At 48.1% G+C, this 16,859-nt stretch overlaps 3 protein-coding genes across 3 annotated transcripts; 1 reads left to right on the forward strand and 2 right to left on the reverse strand.

Annotated features, from left to right (window-relative positions):
- Window positions 1-6,191: 6,191 nt before the first annotated feature.
- Window positions 6,192-9,806, reverse strand: MYCFIDRAFT_88975 (uncharacterized protein). The gene is made up of 2 exons (XM_007926255.1): window positions 9,502-9,806; window positions 6,192-9,402 (listed from the first exon to the last, which is right to left on the reverse strand). The coding sequence occupies exon 2, from the start codon at window positions 9,235-9,237 to the stop codon at window positions 6,718-6,720; it is 2,520 nt and encodes an 839-aa protein (XP_007924446.1). The 5' UTR covers window positions 9,238-9,402; window positions 9,502-9,806; the 3' UTR covers window positions 6,192-6,717.
- A 1,687-nt stretch (window positions 9,807-11,493) lies between these two features.
- On the reverse strand, window positions 11,494-14,072 carry MYCFIDRAFT_187094 (glycoside hydrolase family 47 protein; the record flags this gene model as incomplete). Its single annotated transcript, XM_007926256.1, has 3 exons — window positions 11,494-11,530; window positions 11,581-13,228; window positions 13,877-14,072. 3 exons carry the CDS (start codon window positions 14,070-14,072, stop codon window positions 11,494-11,496), a joined length of 1,881 nt encoding a protein of 626 aa, XP_007924447.1.
- MYCFIDRAFT_60623 (glycosyltransferase family 57 protein) lies at window positions 13,981-16,211 on the forward strand. Its single transcript, XM_007926130.1, has 5 exons — window positions 13,981-14,127; window positions 14,177-14,255; window positions 14,305-15,147; window positions 15,195-15,505; window positions 15,566-16,211. Exons 1-5 carry the CDS (start codon window positions 14,051-14,053, stop codon window positions 15,774-15,776), a joined length of 1,521 nt encoding a protein of 506 aa, XP_007924321.1. The 5' UTR covers window positions 13,981-14,050; the 3' UTR covers window positions 15,777-16,211.
- Window positions 16,212-16,859: the final 648 nt, after the last annotated feature.

Raw genomic sequence — 16,859 nt, forward strand, 5'->3', positions numbered from 1 at the left:
AATAGTAGTCGATTAGCCGCCTACTTACGCTATCGCGAGCGTAGGGTAAACTACTATATTTACTAAAGCTCTTATAGGTAACGCGCGGCCTACGATCGTACGAGTATCTTTATACCTATAATAGTATCGTATACGAGACTTTCTAGTAAGCGGCTAAGGCGTTAGGTAAGGTACAACCCGAAGACTACTAGGACGTCGCGTTTAAGGAAGCCGTATATACTAGGACGGCGTCGATACTCTATTAGATGTTTATAGTCCTTATTACGTAGAACTAGCTAAGTAGTAATAAGCAGTTAAGGTTTTAGGAGCGTTATTAGGATAAGTTTTATAGCGACGTTTACTTAATACTCCGTCGCTAGAGAGAGTTCGTAGTAGACGAGGATCGCTAGGAGAAAATCCGTAGCTTCGGGCTCTAGACGATTATCGACTAGCTAAGGCGCGCCGGAGTAAACCCGTAGGAACTTACCTTACCGATACTAGACGAATATTAGGAAGCGAAGTTTAGGGTTAATACGGCGAAGCGGCGCGAGTTAGACTATAACCGATTAGACTAGTTCGACCTATATACGTCTATATTAGAGGCTTTAAACCCTAGTTAGCGAAGGGCGTTCGTCGAGATTTAGGCTAGTATCGAGTAGAAGGTAGAGCGGTCGTTATTTCTTCGCTTCTTAAATAGGTTTAGTAGCACTAGGAAGACGTTTATATATAAGACCTTAGCTACGGCGTTTCGCGCGGAAGGGAAGATTGTGCTTTATATAGCTTCTACCGGGATTATAGCCCTACTACTGCTAGGCGGTACGACGGCGTACTATCGCTTTAAGATCCCTATCGATAGTACCGAAAATTTACGGTCGATACTAAAGAAAGGCACCTTCGAAGTAGATATAATTAAAGACGCTATATTAATTATCTAGGACGAGGCGCTATCGTAGCGGCGCTTCGACTTTATAGTCGTCTACTACCTCCTATACGATCTTAGAGGGATACTTAGGGAGAAAACGCCGCCGTAGTTCGGTAGTATCCTAGTTATATTTAGTAGAGATTTCGCGTAGTGTTTGCCCTTCGATATAACTTCTAAGAGCGACGAGGTCGCGGCGGTAGCAGCGGCTACGTAGCTATATATTACCGCTACGCCGTTCTAGACGGACGTTAGAGTGCTATAGTTAACGGAAAATATACAACTACGAGCGGAGTCCGAAGCGTCGGTAGCGATAAAGTACTCGCGATAGCTCCTCCGCCTAGCGTACAATCCGCTATACGCTAATTGCCCGATACGCCTACCTCCGTACTTAAAGAGAGTTCTAAATATTAACTAGCTAGTAAAGGCCGTCTACCCTTAGGAATTAATAAAGGCTTCGTACGTCGATCGAACTACGCTACGTAGGCGCGTACTCCTTACCGTATATAACGACGTAGCGGATTAGATTAATAACTTCTATAATAGTATATTTAGGAGCGGAGAGGCGTATAAGTATTACTCTAAAGACTACGTCGATTAGGCGGCGTCTAAAGCGCTCGAATAGTCGGGAGTCGAGGAGAGTATATCTACTATAATATCCCTACTCCGGCTGCCTAGTCTACTACCGGCCCTCTTACGCTTAAAAGTCGGAACGCTAGTTACTATTATAAGAAACCTAATCCTATATAAGGGTATCTGCAACGGAACGTATATAGTAGTAACGTCGCTCTACGACTATAATATCGCGGTATATAAGCTTAACGACGAGTATAACGACGCCGAGTACCTTATTCTATATATTAAATTAATCGAGAGTAGAAGGTATCCGTAGGCGATCTCTAGGCGCTAATTTCCGTTAAAGGTATACTACGCGATAACGATTAATAAAGCGTAGGGTTAAACCCTCGACAATATTAGTATAGACCTTCGAGCGTTACCCTTCTTATATAAACAGCTATATATAGCGATATCGCGCGTAATAGATATTCGAAACCTGTTCGTACTAGTAGATAAGGAGTAGTACCGTTCGATAGACCCGTAGTATAAAGGCAGTCGTTACGTAGCGGCGTAAGAGTATAGACCTATTAGGAAGAATAATAGGGGCGAAGACGTATACGGCGACGACTACTAGTTTAGGATTCCGGATCTAGTACTAACTAATCGCCTCTTCTACGAGACGTATAACGTCCGTTAGCCCGGTATTAGTATCGCGGTTCCGGCGGAGTTAGCGGTAATCGTAAATCGTATTCTAGACGAAGAGCGAATTTTTACTAGCCTCGGTTTGTAAGAGAGCGGTATTAATCCGCTACTCGAAGTTATATAGTACAGGCAAGGATATATCGGCGAAGATACAGATAGCGTAGATAGTAGCGATACGTCTAAGGATATAAGTTAAAGACTGTTACTATAAAACATATAGGTAGTCTTAGAAAATAGAATAGTTAATTATATATAATTATACAGGGAGGAGATTACTTACTTACTCGCGGTATAAATTACCTTTTACTACCGACGTTAGAATTCTACCTTCGCTCCTCCTTCTTCTCCGTACTCTATATACTATATCTAAATCGTACTCCGCGGCGTCGCTACTATCTTTAATCGACGGCGTAGACTATCCCGGAAATCCTAGGATTCTACCTAGCTTACAATTTACGCTAATCGAGGGTTACGATTACTCGAAAGCGTTCGCCTAAGCTATTTTAAACGCGTACGAAAGTGGCGAGATCCGGGGTTTATAAGATATATATAGCGCGTACGCTCGGCGAGTACTCGTAGGAGAAGGGCGAGATATAATATTTCGGACTAAATATATCGCGTCGCTTAGGGGAAACACTTAGAATAGCGCCGACATTCGAGTATAGAGAGGCGCTTTCATCTATATTCTTAGGATAGACGCGGACTAGTATACTATCGCCGGCTATATATAGTAGACGGATTGCAACTACTATATATATAGCGGGCATTTCGTAGGCTATAGATATAGCTATACTATTACGAAGAACAGGAACTATATAAATTGCGTAGCGTTATACAAACCGAAGCGGTGCTCGTGCTACTAGGCGCAATCTAGAGAAAGTAAGCCTGCGGCAGACTATTCTAACTTATAGTTGCTATACTAATATATATAGGATCTCCGATACGTAGGAAACGGTAGAGATCGGATAGCGAGAAGCGTAAGGGGATAGTAGGGCGGTAGTAAGAAAATAATTCTATTATTCTTAACCCGAAATGCCTTATTCCTATCGAGAATAAGCTCCCTACGCTCGGTCTATTCGTACGGGATATTATTCCCGCGTTTTAAGACGGCTACAATTCTAAAGAAATCTTTAGATCTATTCGGAAACGGCTTATCGACCTTTACGACTATGTCCTTAATATAGAAATCTATTAGACGTGCTAGTATACGGGACTGCTACTCGAAGAGGCGCGTAATAGGAGGCGTAAGACTACGGCGACCGCACTATTAAGGATCTTAGCGGTCGAGAATTTCGACGTACGGGACGACTAAGATCGAAAGGTCGTATAAGTACTATATAAAGATCTTAACTATATACTCTATAAGCGGAATACTAATAGTATATACCGAACTATTAGCGCTAATAAAGCGTTAAACGGTCGGTAGAGAGCCTACGAAGAACTATAGAGCTATAACAGAGGAGTGCGATAAGCGCGTAGATAGGAATAAATTTCTCTATTCGGGAGGAGGGCGATAGACGACTCTAGAGCGCGATTTCGAAAGGCTTAGACGGCGTCGCAAATAAGGTAAGTCGTAGTATAGAATATCTCTAAAGAGGGGTTACGAAAACAACGATAGGCTTATAGAGTAGTAGTAGGGGGGCAAAGAGATTCTTACGAGAGTAATAGAGCAAGTACGTAGAAGAAGAGAGATAGTAAAGTTAAGAAGACTTGAATTTTTATATATATTTCTCGGGCTAGCTCGACGCTACCTACTCTATTTTAGCTCTCTAGTCGCTACCTTAGATACTTAGTAGGTAGCGATAATAGCTACTTCTAGTATATATATCGCAGATTAGCGACGAGGTCGGCGTTAATAAAGGAGTAGCGGAGGACGCGTTACTAATAGTCCTCGATCTACGCGAGGTTAAGATATAGTATATCGTAGGCGCGTAGCTATTCGGCGATAATAAGCTACTAACGAGTCTATTAGTTAGCTAGACCGTAGCCGGGAGTATAGATACTAGTACCTAAGAGGCCGGTCGAGTATAGAGGCAACTAACGGAGAGAGTCGGTAAAGAAGTCGTTAGAGATAATGCCCGTAAAGTCGTATCGAATAGCAGGGTTCTAGTAGCCGGGCTAGTAGGTAACGAGGTTCGGGATATTTTAGTATAGGGTACGGACGTTGTTATATATAATGTCGACTTTGTTTATATTACGCAATTTACGCAGTCGAGCCGTAACGTAGAAGTTAACTAGGACTAGTAACAGTTAGCCGACTTTGTTTCTAAAGCGTCGAGCGCTACTAGATATACCTACCCTAGTTCTATAAGCCGGGAACCTATACGAAGGCAATAAACTTAGCGATACGGATAAAACGTAGGAGGCTACGTAGGTACTAGACGCTATTAATAACGTCGATAACAGGACCGTTCGCGCTAGAGAAAGTTATATCGTCGGAGTCTAGAGTAATAGGAGATAGGACGTAAGGAGAGCCCGAGCCCTAGCGAGAGCCGCTAGGAGTTCTAAGGTCGATTATAGCGCTGCGCGAAGAGGAGATAACCGACATATCGACTACGAGAGGTTAGCGCTAAATTTGCGTTATAGGCGTTATCGCTTACCGTTAATTAGTAACACGTTCTACTATAGCGTTGCTAGTAGGAGTATTAATTAAGGTAGGTATATAGAGGTAGAGGTAGTGCTACGTAGCGTTATTAAAGGCGTAGACGTAGTAGAAGGTTTAATAGTTGTTAGCCGATATTAGTCGAATTTTAAGCGATTAGAGCTTAGCGCGCGTAGCGTGACCGGCCTAGCCCGCCGTAATAGGAAATTCGCACCTGCGTAACTTATACGAAGTAAGGGCCGGTACGCCTAGATTTAATAGTAATAGCCGCGGCGCCTAGAAGTTATAATATTGTAAGACCCGCCGTCCGCGTCTGCGACGCGGACTAGGGACTAGTATAGAACGTTCTATAAATGTCTTTTTAGAACAGGTCTACGATACGATATATTTTTCTAAAAAAAATACTAAGACTTTTATCGTAATCCGAATTTTAGAAGAAGAAGTATTATAAGATTAGTATCTCGACGATTAAGCGTCTATATAGGCTATAGTAAGATCTATAGCAATTATACTAGATTTTACTATTTAGCTTAGAAGTAAAGCGAGTATTTATAGACGTCTACTTAATAAAATAGGATAGACTAAAAATACGTCGTAGGAAGTATAAAGTCCTAGTATTCTTAGCCTTTTCGTAGAATATAGTATCCTAACTATAATAAAATTAGCTATATATTCCTAAGAAAGGGATTTACTATATACTATAAAGTATAGGCGGTTAACTACCTATATTAATTTTTAAGATCCTATCGCAATAATTAATATATAGAAAACTACTATATAAACTTAGCTAGATAGTCTCGCTTCTTAAACAGGTTTCTAAAATACAAAGAATTCTTCGCGTAGTAGTATCGGCTTATAATAAAGCTCTAAACTTAAGAAACCGCCGGGATACGAAAGCGTACTTATAATGTTATCCTTAGTATAGTAGTCTTATATAGATACCTATCGTATATTATCGCTCGTTTCCTAGATTAAAATAAAGACCTATAGAGAAATTCGATAGGAAGAAAACTTATATCGAGATTCTACTATATTCTCCTAGTATACTATTTTAAATATTTTATAAAGTTAACGCTAAAGTCGAAGTCGAAGCGTAGTAGCCTACTAGTACTCGCCTTTCGGTTCCTCGCTATATCGAAATTATATAGCTATTTTTTTTAGTAGATAGATAGATAGATTACGGTAGTAGTAATAATAGTAGTAATAATAGCAATTCCTCGAACCTTATAAAAAATCTTCTTTAAAAGTATATTATATAGTAGATAAAAAGAACTATAGTCTATATCTATCCTTCCGAGTCTTTACTATATAGCTTACTTATACTTCTACTCTATATAAAAAAGATAAATTTCTTCTCTCGCTAACAACCGATATACCTTCCCCTAACGCACTAAGTAAAGAAAGCAATACTATAGTCCCTTTTCTAAAAGTAGATAAAAAGAAAGTACTAGTACTATCTGTCTTAAAAGACTACAATTCCCTTTAGTAGGAGTTAACTCCCTTGTCTCCCTCCTCCTCTCTCTTAGACACAGAGACAAGAATTTCCTTTTATCTAGATACACATTCCTTATCTCACCTTACCGTACATACACATATCCAATTCCTTCTTTCTTTCTTTCTTTCTCCTCCTTTCTTTCTACCTACACACCAACTCAACGCCATCCATCCCATCCTATCCCATCCCATCCTATCCATCCATTAACCAAAATTAGCTTTCACATCCATCCAAGCAGCAAAAAAGTTACTAAAAAAGATTTGTTCTCATGCAAAAAAAAACACAACACCAGCTCAGTATCCAGCCTGCCAAAAATCCTGCCAACAAAGGGAGTATATACGTATTCGCCGCAAGATTAAGATCTCTCTCTCTCTTCTGTAAGTGATTTGATAGATAGTAATGCAAAACAAGAAGAGGTAAAGCCCGACCAATCCAGTCCATACCCAAACACCTTCCTCTTCCTCACGCAACCTCCTCCTCAGCCCACCCCGGAAGTCCCCCTTCCGAAACCCCCAGTCCATAACCCCCAGCAGGCGACAAACCGCTTCCCAGCCCATACAAGCCGCTCTGTTGAGCCTGACTCTGCTGAGCTTGTTGGAGAGAGAAAGCCGGTAGGCTGACCGCACGGTTATGTGCGCTTCTGCTAGAAGTTTGACTCGCGTGGTTGGAGTAAGAGTTTAGAGCCTGCATGGCGCCGTTGGAGATGTTGACGCTTTGATGGCTTCCGTGGCCGAAATGGTTTGAAGGGGGTTCGAGACCGGCGGAGCGGGTTGCGGCGACTTCGTTGGGGGAGGAGTAGAAGGCTTGTTGGCTTGAGAGGTGGGAGGCGGAGGTTGGTTGGGATTGTTGGTAGGTGTTTACTGAGAGGCCGTAGTCGTTGACGGGGCTTAGGTTGCGTTGGAGCTGGGCGGCCTGTTGCGCTTGCTGTTCTGCTGCGACTTGAGCGCTTTGTTGTGTTGCTGCGAGGTAGAGGGTGAGGGGATTGTTGTTGCCGGTGTTGAAGATGGTGGAAGCGGTTGGACCGTTCAATGGGTTGAAAGTGCCATTCGATGGCCCGGAGCTGGCGGGGGAAATGGAGTTTTGGGCTCGGTTTGGTGCCAGACCATTGATTGGAGATTGCGAGCTTTCGCTTGCCTGCTGCTGCTGCTGCTGCTGCTGTGCTTGCTGCTGTATCGTCTGGCTGTTGATGATTTGTCTCGGTGGGTTTCCACAACGGTCCTTGCCAAAGTTGACTTTGAACCGCTTATACTCCTCTTTGCCTCGCACTGCCTCGATGGCCTTGATTGCGTTTGCGATGTTGGTGAAATTGACGAAAGCACAGCTCTTCTCGCGCAAGGTGTTGACCAGCTCAATCTCTCCGTATTCCTGGAAGTCCTGCCTCAAGCGATCTTCCGTCCAAGTCTCGTCCAAGTTGCCAATGTACACATTTCGCGATGCACCGCCCGAGACAGCCAGAGCAATCGCAGGGGGCAATGCTCCCGAGTGCTTGCCCCAGCCGATCTTGAGTCTTCTGTTGTGGATCATGAGACCCTGGAGATTGCTGAGTGCGTAGAAGGATGCCGCAGAAGTCGGGTCGATGAAAGTCACGAAGCAGATATGCTTGTCTGGAATGTATCGAATGTGGTGCAGCAGACCACCTCGCACGACATTGCATATTTCTTCGATCGTGGTCTCCGGGTGAATGTTACCCAGATACACCGTTCGGTTGCCCAGATTGTTGACGCCTCCTGCGGTCGTTGCAACCGCAGCTGCAGCGACAGATTGTTGAGCCAGAGCATTGGTAATGAGATCGCGGTCTGCGCCGTTCAAGACATGCGCATAGCCAGGCGCGATACCGAGATATTGCGCCGCATTCTGCTGCTGAGTCTTCGAAACGTACGCACAGCGATCCTTTCCGTAATACACACGGCGAGGCGCCTGCCATTTTGGCTCCTGGGGAAGCTGAGTGACGGCTTTGATAGCATTGCCAATGGACAGGAAATGTACAAAACCAATCGCTTTCTCCTTGACGATCTTCACGGTGTCGATTGGACCAAATTTGCTGAGATCTTCTCGCAGCTCCTCTTCGGTAATGTCTTCCTGAAGATTGCCCAGATAGACATTCCTCGACGCGCCAGACTGCTGAACAGCTAGAGCGACCGAGGTTGGCACCGAGGAAGGCTTGCCCCAACCAATCTTGATGTCCTGGGATTTGATGGAGAGTTTCTTGAGGATTGCATCGGAATGAAAGTGTGTCGCAGAGCTAGCATCGAGGAAAGAAATGAAGGCGCAGTTCTTGTCTGGCAACAGGCGAACAGACTCGATCTGGCCACTTCGAACATGGCCCAAGATCTCCTCGGCCGAGGTATCCGGGGGAATATTACCCAGATAGACAGTACGACTCGTTCCTGGCACGAGCCCTGGAGCCATGTGCATCGGGCCATATGCGCCCATGGCACCGCTGGTCAAGGCATTGAAGCCGGTTGTTGGAGACTGGATGCCAGCGAAGTAGGACGAAGCATGGAGTGCAGTTGGAGAAGTCATCGATTGATAGGCAGTCGGAGACAGGATGGCTTGTTGTTGATGGTAGGCATTGTTCATCTGGTTCTGCTGTTGACGCTGACCAGCGTGCTGCTGTGGGAAAGGCTGGAACTGCGGGGACTGAAAGGTAGACGGCGAACCGGGCTGAAAGGGGCTTCCGATCAATAAGTTGCTTGGTAGTAGAGGCGTGAAGTTCATATCGTAGCCAGTCTGCGGAGTCTGCATATCGGTGGCGGTGACATTGCTGCTCGCCATGCGACCGGTGTTGATGGGTTGCACACTGTTTCTGTTCGGGTGTCTCTCGCCATAGCCACCCAATGACGGTTGGGCTTGATGGATTGATCCATTTGGTGCCGCGTTATTTTCGGGGCTCATGGACGATTTCACTGCGAAAGACTGAGTCTGGCGATGCCCTAAGCTTGGTCCAGATGACATGGTGTCGCCGTTGTGCATGCCAAGCATGTGAGGCGGGAGCACAAGGCTGTCCCGCGGGTTTGCTGATAGTACGGCCGTGGTGACGGTATTGGAGGTCCGGTTCTACACAGACCGGACACCGACGTTGGGGAATAATGGTAGTTGCGAGGTGGTGCACAGACTTGCAAGATAGCGTGGTGGATGTCTCCAATTCTATGGTACCATATCAGCTGCGTCGTGTACGTTATGTCTCAACAGCACTGCAGAGGGTGTCGACGGAGTGCACATGGTTCGGTGGGCGGCTGAACTCACATGTTCTGGCACACAGCGAAGGTCGGTGAACAAAAGCAAGGGAAGACAATACAGATGTGCTTCCAAGAACAGCAGGAGTCAAAGAAAGGTGCTCTGCAAGTATCCAAGATATGTACACCGCGTCCTCTTTCTATGTTATGCCGTCGTCGGTCGGTTCATCAGGCGTTCGCTTTCGAGGAGGCGGACTTGCTCAACGGTGCTCGTAGGTAGGCGGAGATTATGGGCCGGTCGGTGTCGAGAAAGGAGGGTTGTTGGTAGGAGTCGGATGAGAAGCAAACAAAGAAAGGCAATGAATGGGTGGAAAGAAGCGATGGGAGAAGAGAGAGAATGGAAGAATGAGTGACAACGATGCAGCGAGCAAGACGCAGCGCCGGGATGGAGAAAGGAAGAAGAAGGGCCTAGCGAAATATCACAGACATGGTGCCGGCATGCAAACAGGAGTGTAGGGAGATGAGATGCTTCTCAAAAAGGGATGGTCATTCTGGAAAACACCCATGATGGGATCGGGCCGGCCCAGTTGACAAGAATAGGGCAATAATGGGATGGGGATGGGGATGGGGATGGGGATGGGGATGGGTATTGTGGAGAGGGTTCGCGTGCTCCGGCAGTGTCAGTGTCTTGACGGCGAGGTTCTCCATGCATGTGCGTGCTGGCGCGTAGATAACGTAGTCTTCTGCGACCTTGCGACCTGGCGCGAGAGCTCGTGAGTTGACTTCCGCCTTCCTGCAGACTGCAGGGCTCCCTCGCGCGAATCATGCTGCGGCTGCGCTGTTCCTGCGGGCAGCCAGGCGCTAAGCAGCATCTGTTGCATGACTCCCGGAAGCACTCTGAGTGCCTCTCCAGAACTACAATGCCTTGTGAGCTGCTACACTAGCATACTCTCCTGGCCTGCCTGGGAAGGAGTCCGAAGATGGCGAAGCTGTTCCGTGGAATTGCATCGTGTGGCTTTTGACGGCTGGCAAGCAAATTTCGATTCGAACCGTTCGCCTTCCTGGAAGACTCCGGGAGGCATGTCGATATTCTACATTGACGTCGGAGCACGCGTTGATGAGGTCTACTCACATCTGTGCGCCGGTGGCGGCAAGCACGCAGCCTGTTTGGCTGGCAAGAACGAAGGCGGCTTTCTTTACACGAGGAAACATTTGCAGAGAAGAATCTGCGCTCGACCTTCCTACTGTTGAGTAGTCGACGGGGCCAACGCTGTGATTCTGCAGACATGGTGCTGGACATGTCACAGAGAAGATAACATGGTAAGTGCTGACCTGCATACCCCGCGATAGGGCAGAAGGGAGCATGCGAAAGGCGAGACGATAAATGGTCGATCAACGTTGCCCGATTTTCCCACCAAGGAGTACGAACACCTACCTCTACGAAATCTGGGGCAAAGGCGGGATAGGCGTATTCTAATCATCGCGGGAAATCTGATGCTCAAGTACGATCGGAAACCCCATCCTCCCCGACAACCACGACGGCAGAGGCGAAGCATTCGAGAAAGTTGCAGAAAAGGCCAAAGCCAACGGATCACTGTTCATCGCACAGCTATCTCATCCCGGAAGACAAGGCTCAGCGGCATTGAATCCAAACCCCGTCAGCGCTTCCGACGTGCAGTTAAAGATAAATGACGAAGTGGTTTGGGAAGGACGAGTAGTGGAGGAGCTGTTTGATGCTTTGCTTCTTCTTTTCTACCGAAATTCTTTCCATTTTCAGCATGGCGGATGATCGTGAATCGCTTGGTGTGGCATTGATGAGCTTTGTACCAAAGCTTGTGCAGGGCATGAAATCGTTAAGGACACAGACACAGAATGGCTGCGTGTGTAGATGCTCCGCCTTGAGGTTATTCCGGCTTTGGGTGACGGAGTGCTCGAAGTTGAGTCGTACTGTGTGGGCGTCACGCGATGAGACATTGGAATTCTGCGCCTCAAGAGCTATTGCAGTGTAGACTTTCGTTCAGATACCGGGACTGCCTTTCATATGCAACCGTGAAACTTTCTATCACTTAGGGCGCAGAAGCGGGTGTGCCTCAGTGTTACTAAAGGGCCGTCAGCGTAATTTCTTCAGCATTAGGGATCAGATACTCACAACACATAGTCATCTAGACTGATCATGTCAGGTTCACTGAAGATCAGATAGAAGTATTTCAAGGTCTCTGCAGTCCAAAAGCTCTCCATATTATCGACGAGCTCCGACTTCTGCTTTGTTACGTCCTTGAGTGCCGCAAAGGCAATTTCAGTTTTGGTATGCTTTGTGATCGCTTGGAACATTTCCCAAGCTTTGTCTTGAAGCGTATCGTCTCCAGTGATGCGGTAGAGCACGAAGACGGACTCGATCGCTTCCGGTCGCAAAAGATAGCGGCTATCTGTAATCTCGCTGAATCCAGGCGCGAGGTTGTTCTGTTGGATTACTGTCTGTGCCTGTTCTGTGAACTCCTCGGGCACGTAGCCCCGATTAGCCTTCTCAACAACAGCACGATGCCATTCAGTCTCATTCCACGTGCAGTTCTCAGCTGATGATTGCTCGCATGGAAGTGCTGTGAAAACTTCTGGCATAATGCCCGAGGGCATACTTTCGTAGGCCCAAATGCAGCCGTCCACAAGTTCGCGAGCCGTCGTCATCTCCTCGTCTCGCTGGAAGATCTTCGCTGCCAAGCCCACCATACCTCCAGCGAAACAAGCGAGATGTTCTGCTTGAGGCAGCAGCTTGATATTTTTAGACGAGTATCTTTTCACAGTTCCCGGCAGAAGCATCTTAAGCCCGTCTGGATTCTGTGGGCGGAAAAAGATCTTTTGCTTGGCAGCCGCCAAAGCAGTCGAGTACATGTTTCGATATTGCTCCGTCTGGCCGGCCAACATTAAATGCTGTTTGGGTAAATACTCATAGAGACTATCGGCCATTCCACCAAGCGTGAAGGTGCTATCACGCTTGAAGTTGGCACCCTTGGCATCGACGAACGTCGGCCACAGGCCAGGTATTTTGGTTTCGTTCTGGGACGCTTCGAGCAGATTTGTAATCCTAGCGACTGCATCGTACCATTTCGGATTTCCAGTAAGCTGCGACAGGCGTGTGAACTCGAGAGTGAGAGATCCCACCTCGGCCAGTAAAGAGAACTTCTTCGCCTCTTGATCATTGCCCAGCACAGTCTGTTGCCATGCCCACCTAGTCACAGGCATACGATTTGGCGTATCAAAGGCCAGGTACAGCATGTCTCCCAGCTCAACAGCTTTTTGTAATAGTATTTTGTAATTGTGGCCACTGATATCGTAGGCACTCATCAGGCCACCCAGGTAGCGAATGGTGGTCTCGAACACATTGACCTCGTACTGGTCGGTAACAGCGAAGTCAAGATGCTTGATGGCCGACACAGCAGTCGCAAACTCCTTCTCCATGCCCATGATCCAGAGTGTGTCCAAGGTGTCCACCAAAGTCGCGCCCCAGCCTCCGAAAGGGTTACGGGCATGACCTGTCAAGGGCGAAACTTCATCAGATAGCCAGGCATTACGCTTGTAGCCCTGCCATGAATGATGAAAGGCATCTTCGACTGCTCTCAACCGTTTTCGCCGTTCCACCGCATGCTGAAGTTTTTCAGGCGCAAAATCGTGCTGGATCTGAGGTATTGTCACACTTGGCCCCGTGGGAAGCTCGGTGTACGTCTGCACGGGATGGTTCTGCTTCACATTCCGCCATTTGAACTTTGGCTTGAACAAGCCAGGATGGAGGACATCGTAGACCTCTCTCGATCGGAAATTCTTCGAAGGCGGCGGTGGGTGGCGGCGGTGGTGATGTTGTTCTGGTTCGACTAGAACATTGAAAAGGCCGACGAAGATGGCTATGGCCAAGATGGTTAAGCAGATGTAGCGACGAAGCGAAGGGAGCATGATAAGCGTCTCGGAGACGCTGTCAAGTGCGAAGGAATGAGTGGTTAGGAGCGTGAAAAGGAGGCATTTCTCGATTGAGGAGATACGAGATGACGCAGAAGGGAAAGATGGTATAGAAAGAGCGACTCGCCTACAGACGGTGCACCGGGAGGCGAAGGAAGAATAATGACATCGAGACACGCTGAAACGCAGGCCGCAGGGAGAAGGCCTCAGGTTGAGGGACGTGCTCGTTGACCGCTCTCAACGGGTGGGGGCCGACGGGGGATGGAGTCTCTATGTTTGCGCAGCGTTCTGAGCCTCTACACAGTCGCCATCGCCATGGAATTGTGCTGTGGATGTCGCTTTGAGCAGGTGCACGAGTTCGACCAGATGGTATCCGGGGTTGCGTCAGCCCACTTCACCCCTCGCCCCAGCTCAGCGGGCGTGAAGTGTGTGACGGAACCCTGGATAAGACGATGAAAGTACCTCCCTTGTACGCATTAGCCTGCCAAGCCCTAGCTCACCCTTGTTGCGCGAGCGGCTGCTTCCCGAACTTCCCGTCCTCCCCTGTCGCCCGTCACCAGCTTGAATTGTTGCCGCAGAACACGAAGCTGGAAACGAAGCCAAACACCACCATGCGATAGCAAAGTCGAGGCAGATTGGTTGCTGCAAACCAATGTGCAAGCCACGAACAGTCAATGCCTGATCTTTGGCCTTCATTGCCGCAATGCGCGGTCCTTGCGACGGCCCTGAAAGTCTTACTGTGGCCAGCATAGTACGCGTTTTCTGTCCTCTCCAAATCCACGTTTCTGACTGCGTCCCAGCAAGTCGACAGATTTTGAAGTGCATCGCAACTGGCTTGCCATCACGAACTCCCTGCCTCTTCGCGATTGGTATTTCGAGGTTGCATGCACGAAGACCACCCGCTTTCCCGTACACTAACATCTCACAGAACACTTCAGAATGGACCCTCGACTATCCTCCTTTCTTTGCGTATTTCGAATGGGCCATGTCACAAGTCGCCAGCCTCGTCGACCCAAACATGCTAATCGTCCAGAATCTGGGCTATGACAGCTGGCAGACCATCTACTTTCAACGCGCAACCGTAATCATTTCGGAAGCTGTCTTGATCGGTGGTGCATTGGCATTCTACATCAACTCAAGCCCTGCCATCTCGAGGCGTCAAAGTCATGCAGTCGCGCTGTCCATTCTGCTATCACCGGGTCTATTGATGATCGATCACATCCACTTTCAGTACAACGGTGCGATGTATGGCATCTTGATCCTCTCCCTAGTCCTGGCCCGACATCAACAAAGTCGCCTTCTGCTAAGCGGTGCGGTCTTCATGGCTCTTCTATGCATGAAGCATATCTATCTTTATCTGGCACCGGCGTACTTCATCTACCTACTGCGTGCATACTGCCTTGGCCCGAGATCGATCTTCGACATCAGAATATTCAACTGCGTCAAGCTGGGTGGCACCATTGCTGCCATTGTTGCAGCTGCATTCGGGCCCTTTGCGCGATATGGCTGGCAAGAACAGCTCCCGCAGATATTCAGCAGGCTCTTTCCCTTCAGCAGAGGCCTTTGCCATGCATACTGGGCGCCGAACGTCTGGGCTATGTACTCGTTCAGCGATCGAATTCTCATATACCTGGCACCACACCTTAAGCTGCCTGTAAATGCAGATGCTGTCAATAGTGTCACCAGAGGTCTGGTTGGTGATACAAACTTTGCAGTGCTCCCTGATATTCCGCCGAGACTTACATTTGTCCTCACACTTGCGGCGCAGATAGTAAGTACATCATCCCGTGATAGAAAGAAGGGTGCTGACTTGGCCAGCCCGCGCTCATCAAGCTGTTCTTCCATCCAACCTGGGACAACTTCGTTGCGACCATCACTCTTTGCGGATATGCTTCCTTTCTCTTTGGCTGGCATGTTCATGAGAAGGCAATTCTCCTGGTCATTATTCCTTTCAGCCTGCTTGCTCTGAAGGATCGGCGATGGCTTGGAGCATTTCGACCGCTTGCGGTCGCAGGTCACGTGAGCTTGTTTCCGCTGCTCTTCACCGCAATGGAGTTCCCTATCAAGGTGGTCTATACAATACTGTGGCTGATTGCCTTCCTGCTTGCCTTTGATCAATTGGCACCCGCGTAAGTATCGAGATCAAGTCGTGCAGATCTGCCCGGATCACAAGCTGACTTCATCTGCAGAGCCGAGAAGCCGCGAGTATTCCTCTTTGATCGCTTCACACTGCTGTACAATGCGATTGCCATACCGTTGATCGCATACTGCTCGCTGCTACATCAGTTGATATTCGGTGCTCGGTATGAATTCCTGCCGCTCATGTTCATCAGCTCCTATTCTGCTGTAGGAGTCGTGGGCAGCTGGATCGGGTTCTTGGTCGTCTTCTTCACCTCATGAATGTGATTGCTGGTCTGGCTCATGAAGCAGAACCATTTCAGGCGATGGATTTCGCAGCGCGACATGCGTATCGAGACCAAACCTGGGACCAGGGTGTTGACAAGATCTAGATCTTCAGCCATATCTAGTCGATGAGAGATGTGGTACTCAACTCGCAGCTCAATTCAGGGACTGGTCAACTTCAAATCTGGCCTTCTCGGGTTGTGGTCGCTGCAGGTCGCGATCTTGGCCAAGAGTGCAGCTCAAAATCCTGCGAGGTGGCCGCACCGCAGAAAAGGCAGAGGTATGGGAGAGGCGACAGCGATGTATATGTAGGCGGATGAGCAGAAAGCACATTCCAAAGACTACGCAATTCAGTTCTGACTCTGTTTAACTCTGTATTTACGGCAATCGATGTGTGGTAGCCAGAGATGCACATGCAAGCATTGTCTGCGTATTGTGGGTCGAGTCACGGAGATGCGACTGTTCAGAGTGGTAGCAATCGTGGAAAGCTGGAATGCGTTCAACCTGTTGGTGACGATGCAGGCAATGTGAAGTGAAGCGTAGCTGACTGCATTCTCCGCGTCGAGTGGATTAGAATGAGTGCAAATACGTGTGTTTTGAGCGCAAAGTGTGAAAAGACATGCTGGGCAGAAGTGATGGGGGTGAGCGAAGAGAAAGTTCAAGGTGTGAGGGCGACTCTGCTGCAAAGGCGGGCCGATCCAAGCCTCAATCCCAGGCGCTATGTCTTGCAGATTTACCTACGATGCCTCCTCCGCCGTGAACTTCAAATCCTTACTCTGTCCACCTCCCATTCCCGGCTCTCCCACCACCTCCCATTCCCACAACACGCCGCACACGACGCGTATCCGACCATAATCCATCAACAACGACACTTTCGACCATCGATCGACTTGCTCCGCATCCCTCCTCCACACCTCGCGGACCACTGCGCCTGCAGCTGTACACAACACGCGATTGCTTGAGCCGCGCCGTCAGGAACAGTCGCCTATCCGTGGCGAACTTCATCAAACGAAGTCTCCAACCACATTGCGCGTATTTGGACAGAACTATCGATCAACTCGACGGTGCCCCCGAAGGCCC

Source organism: Pseudocercospora fijiensis (assembly GCF_000340215.1).
Source record: "Pseudocercospora fijiensis CIRAD86 unplaced genomic scaffold MYCFIscaffold_3, whole genome shotgun sequence".
NCBI classification, from domain to species: domain Eukaryota; kingdom Fungi; phylum Ascomycota; class Dothideomycetes; order Mycosphaerellales; family Mycosphaerellaceae; genus Pseudocercospora; species Pseudocercospora fijiensis.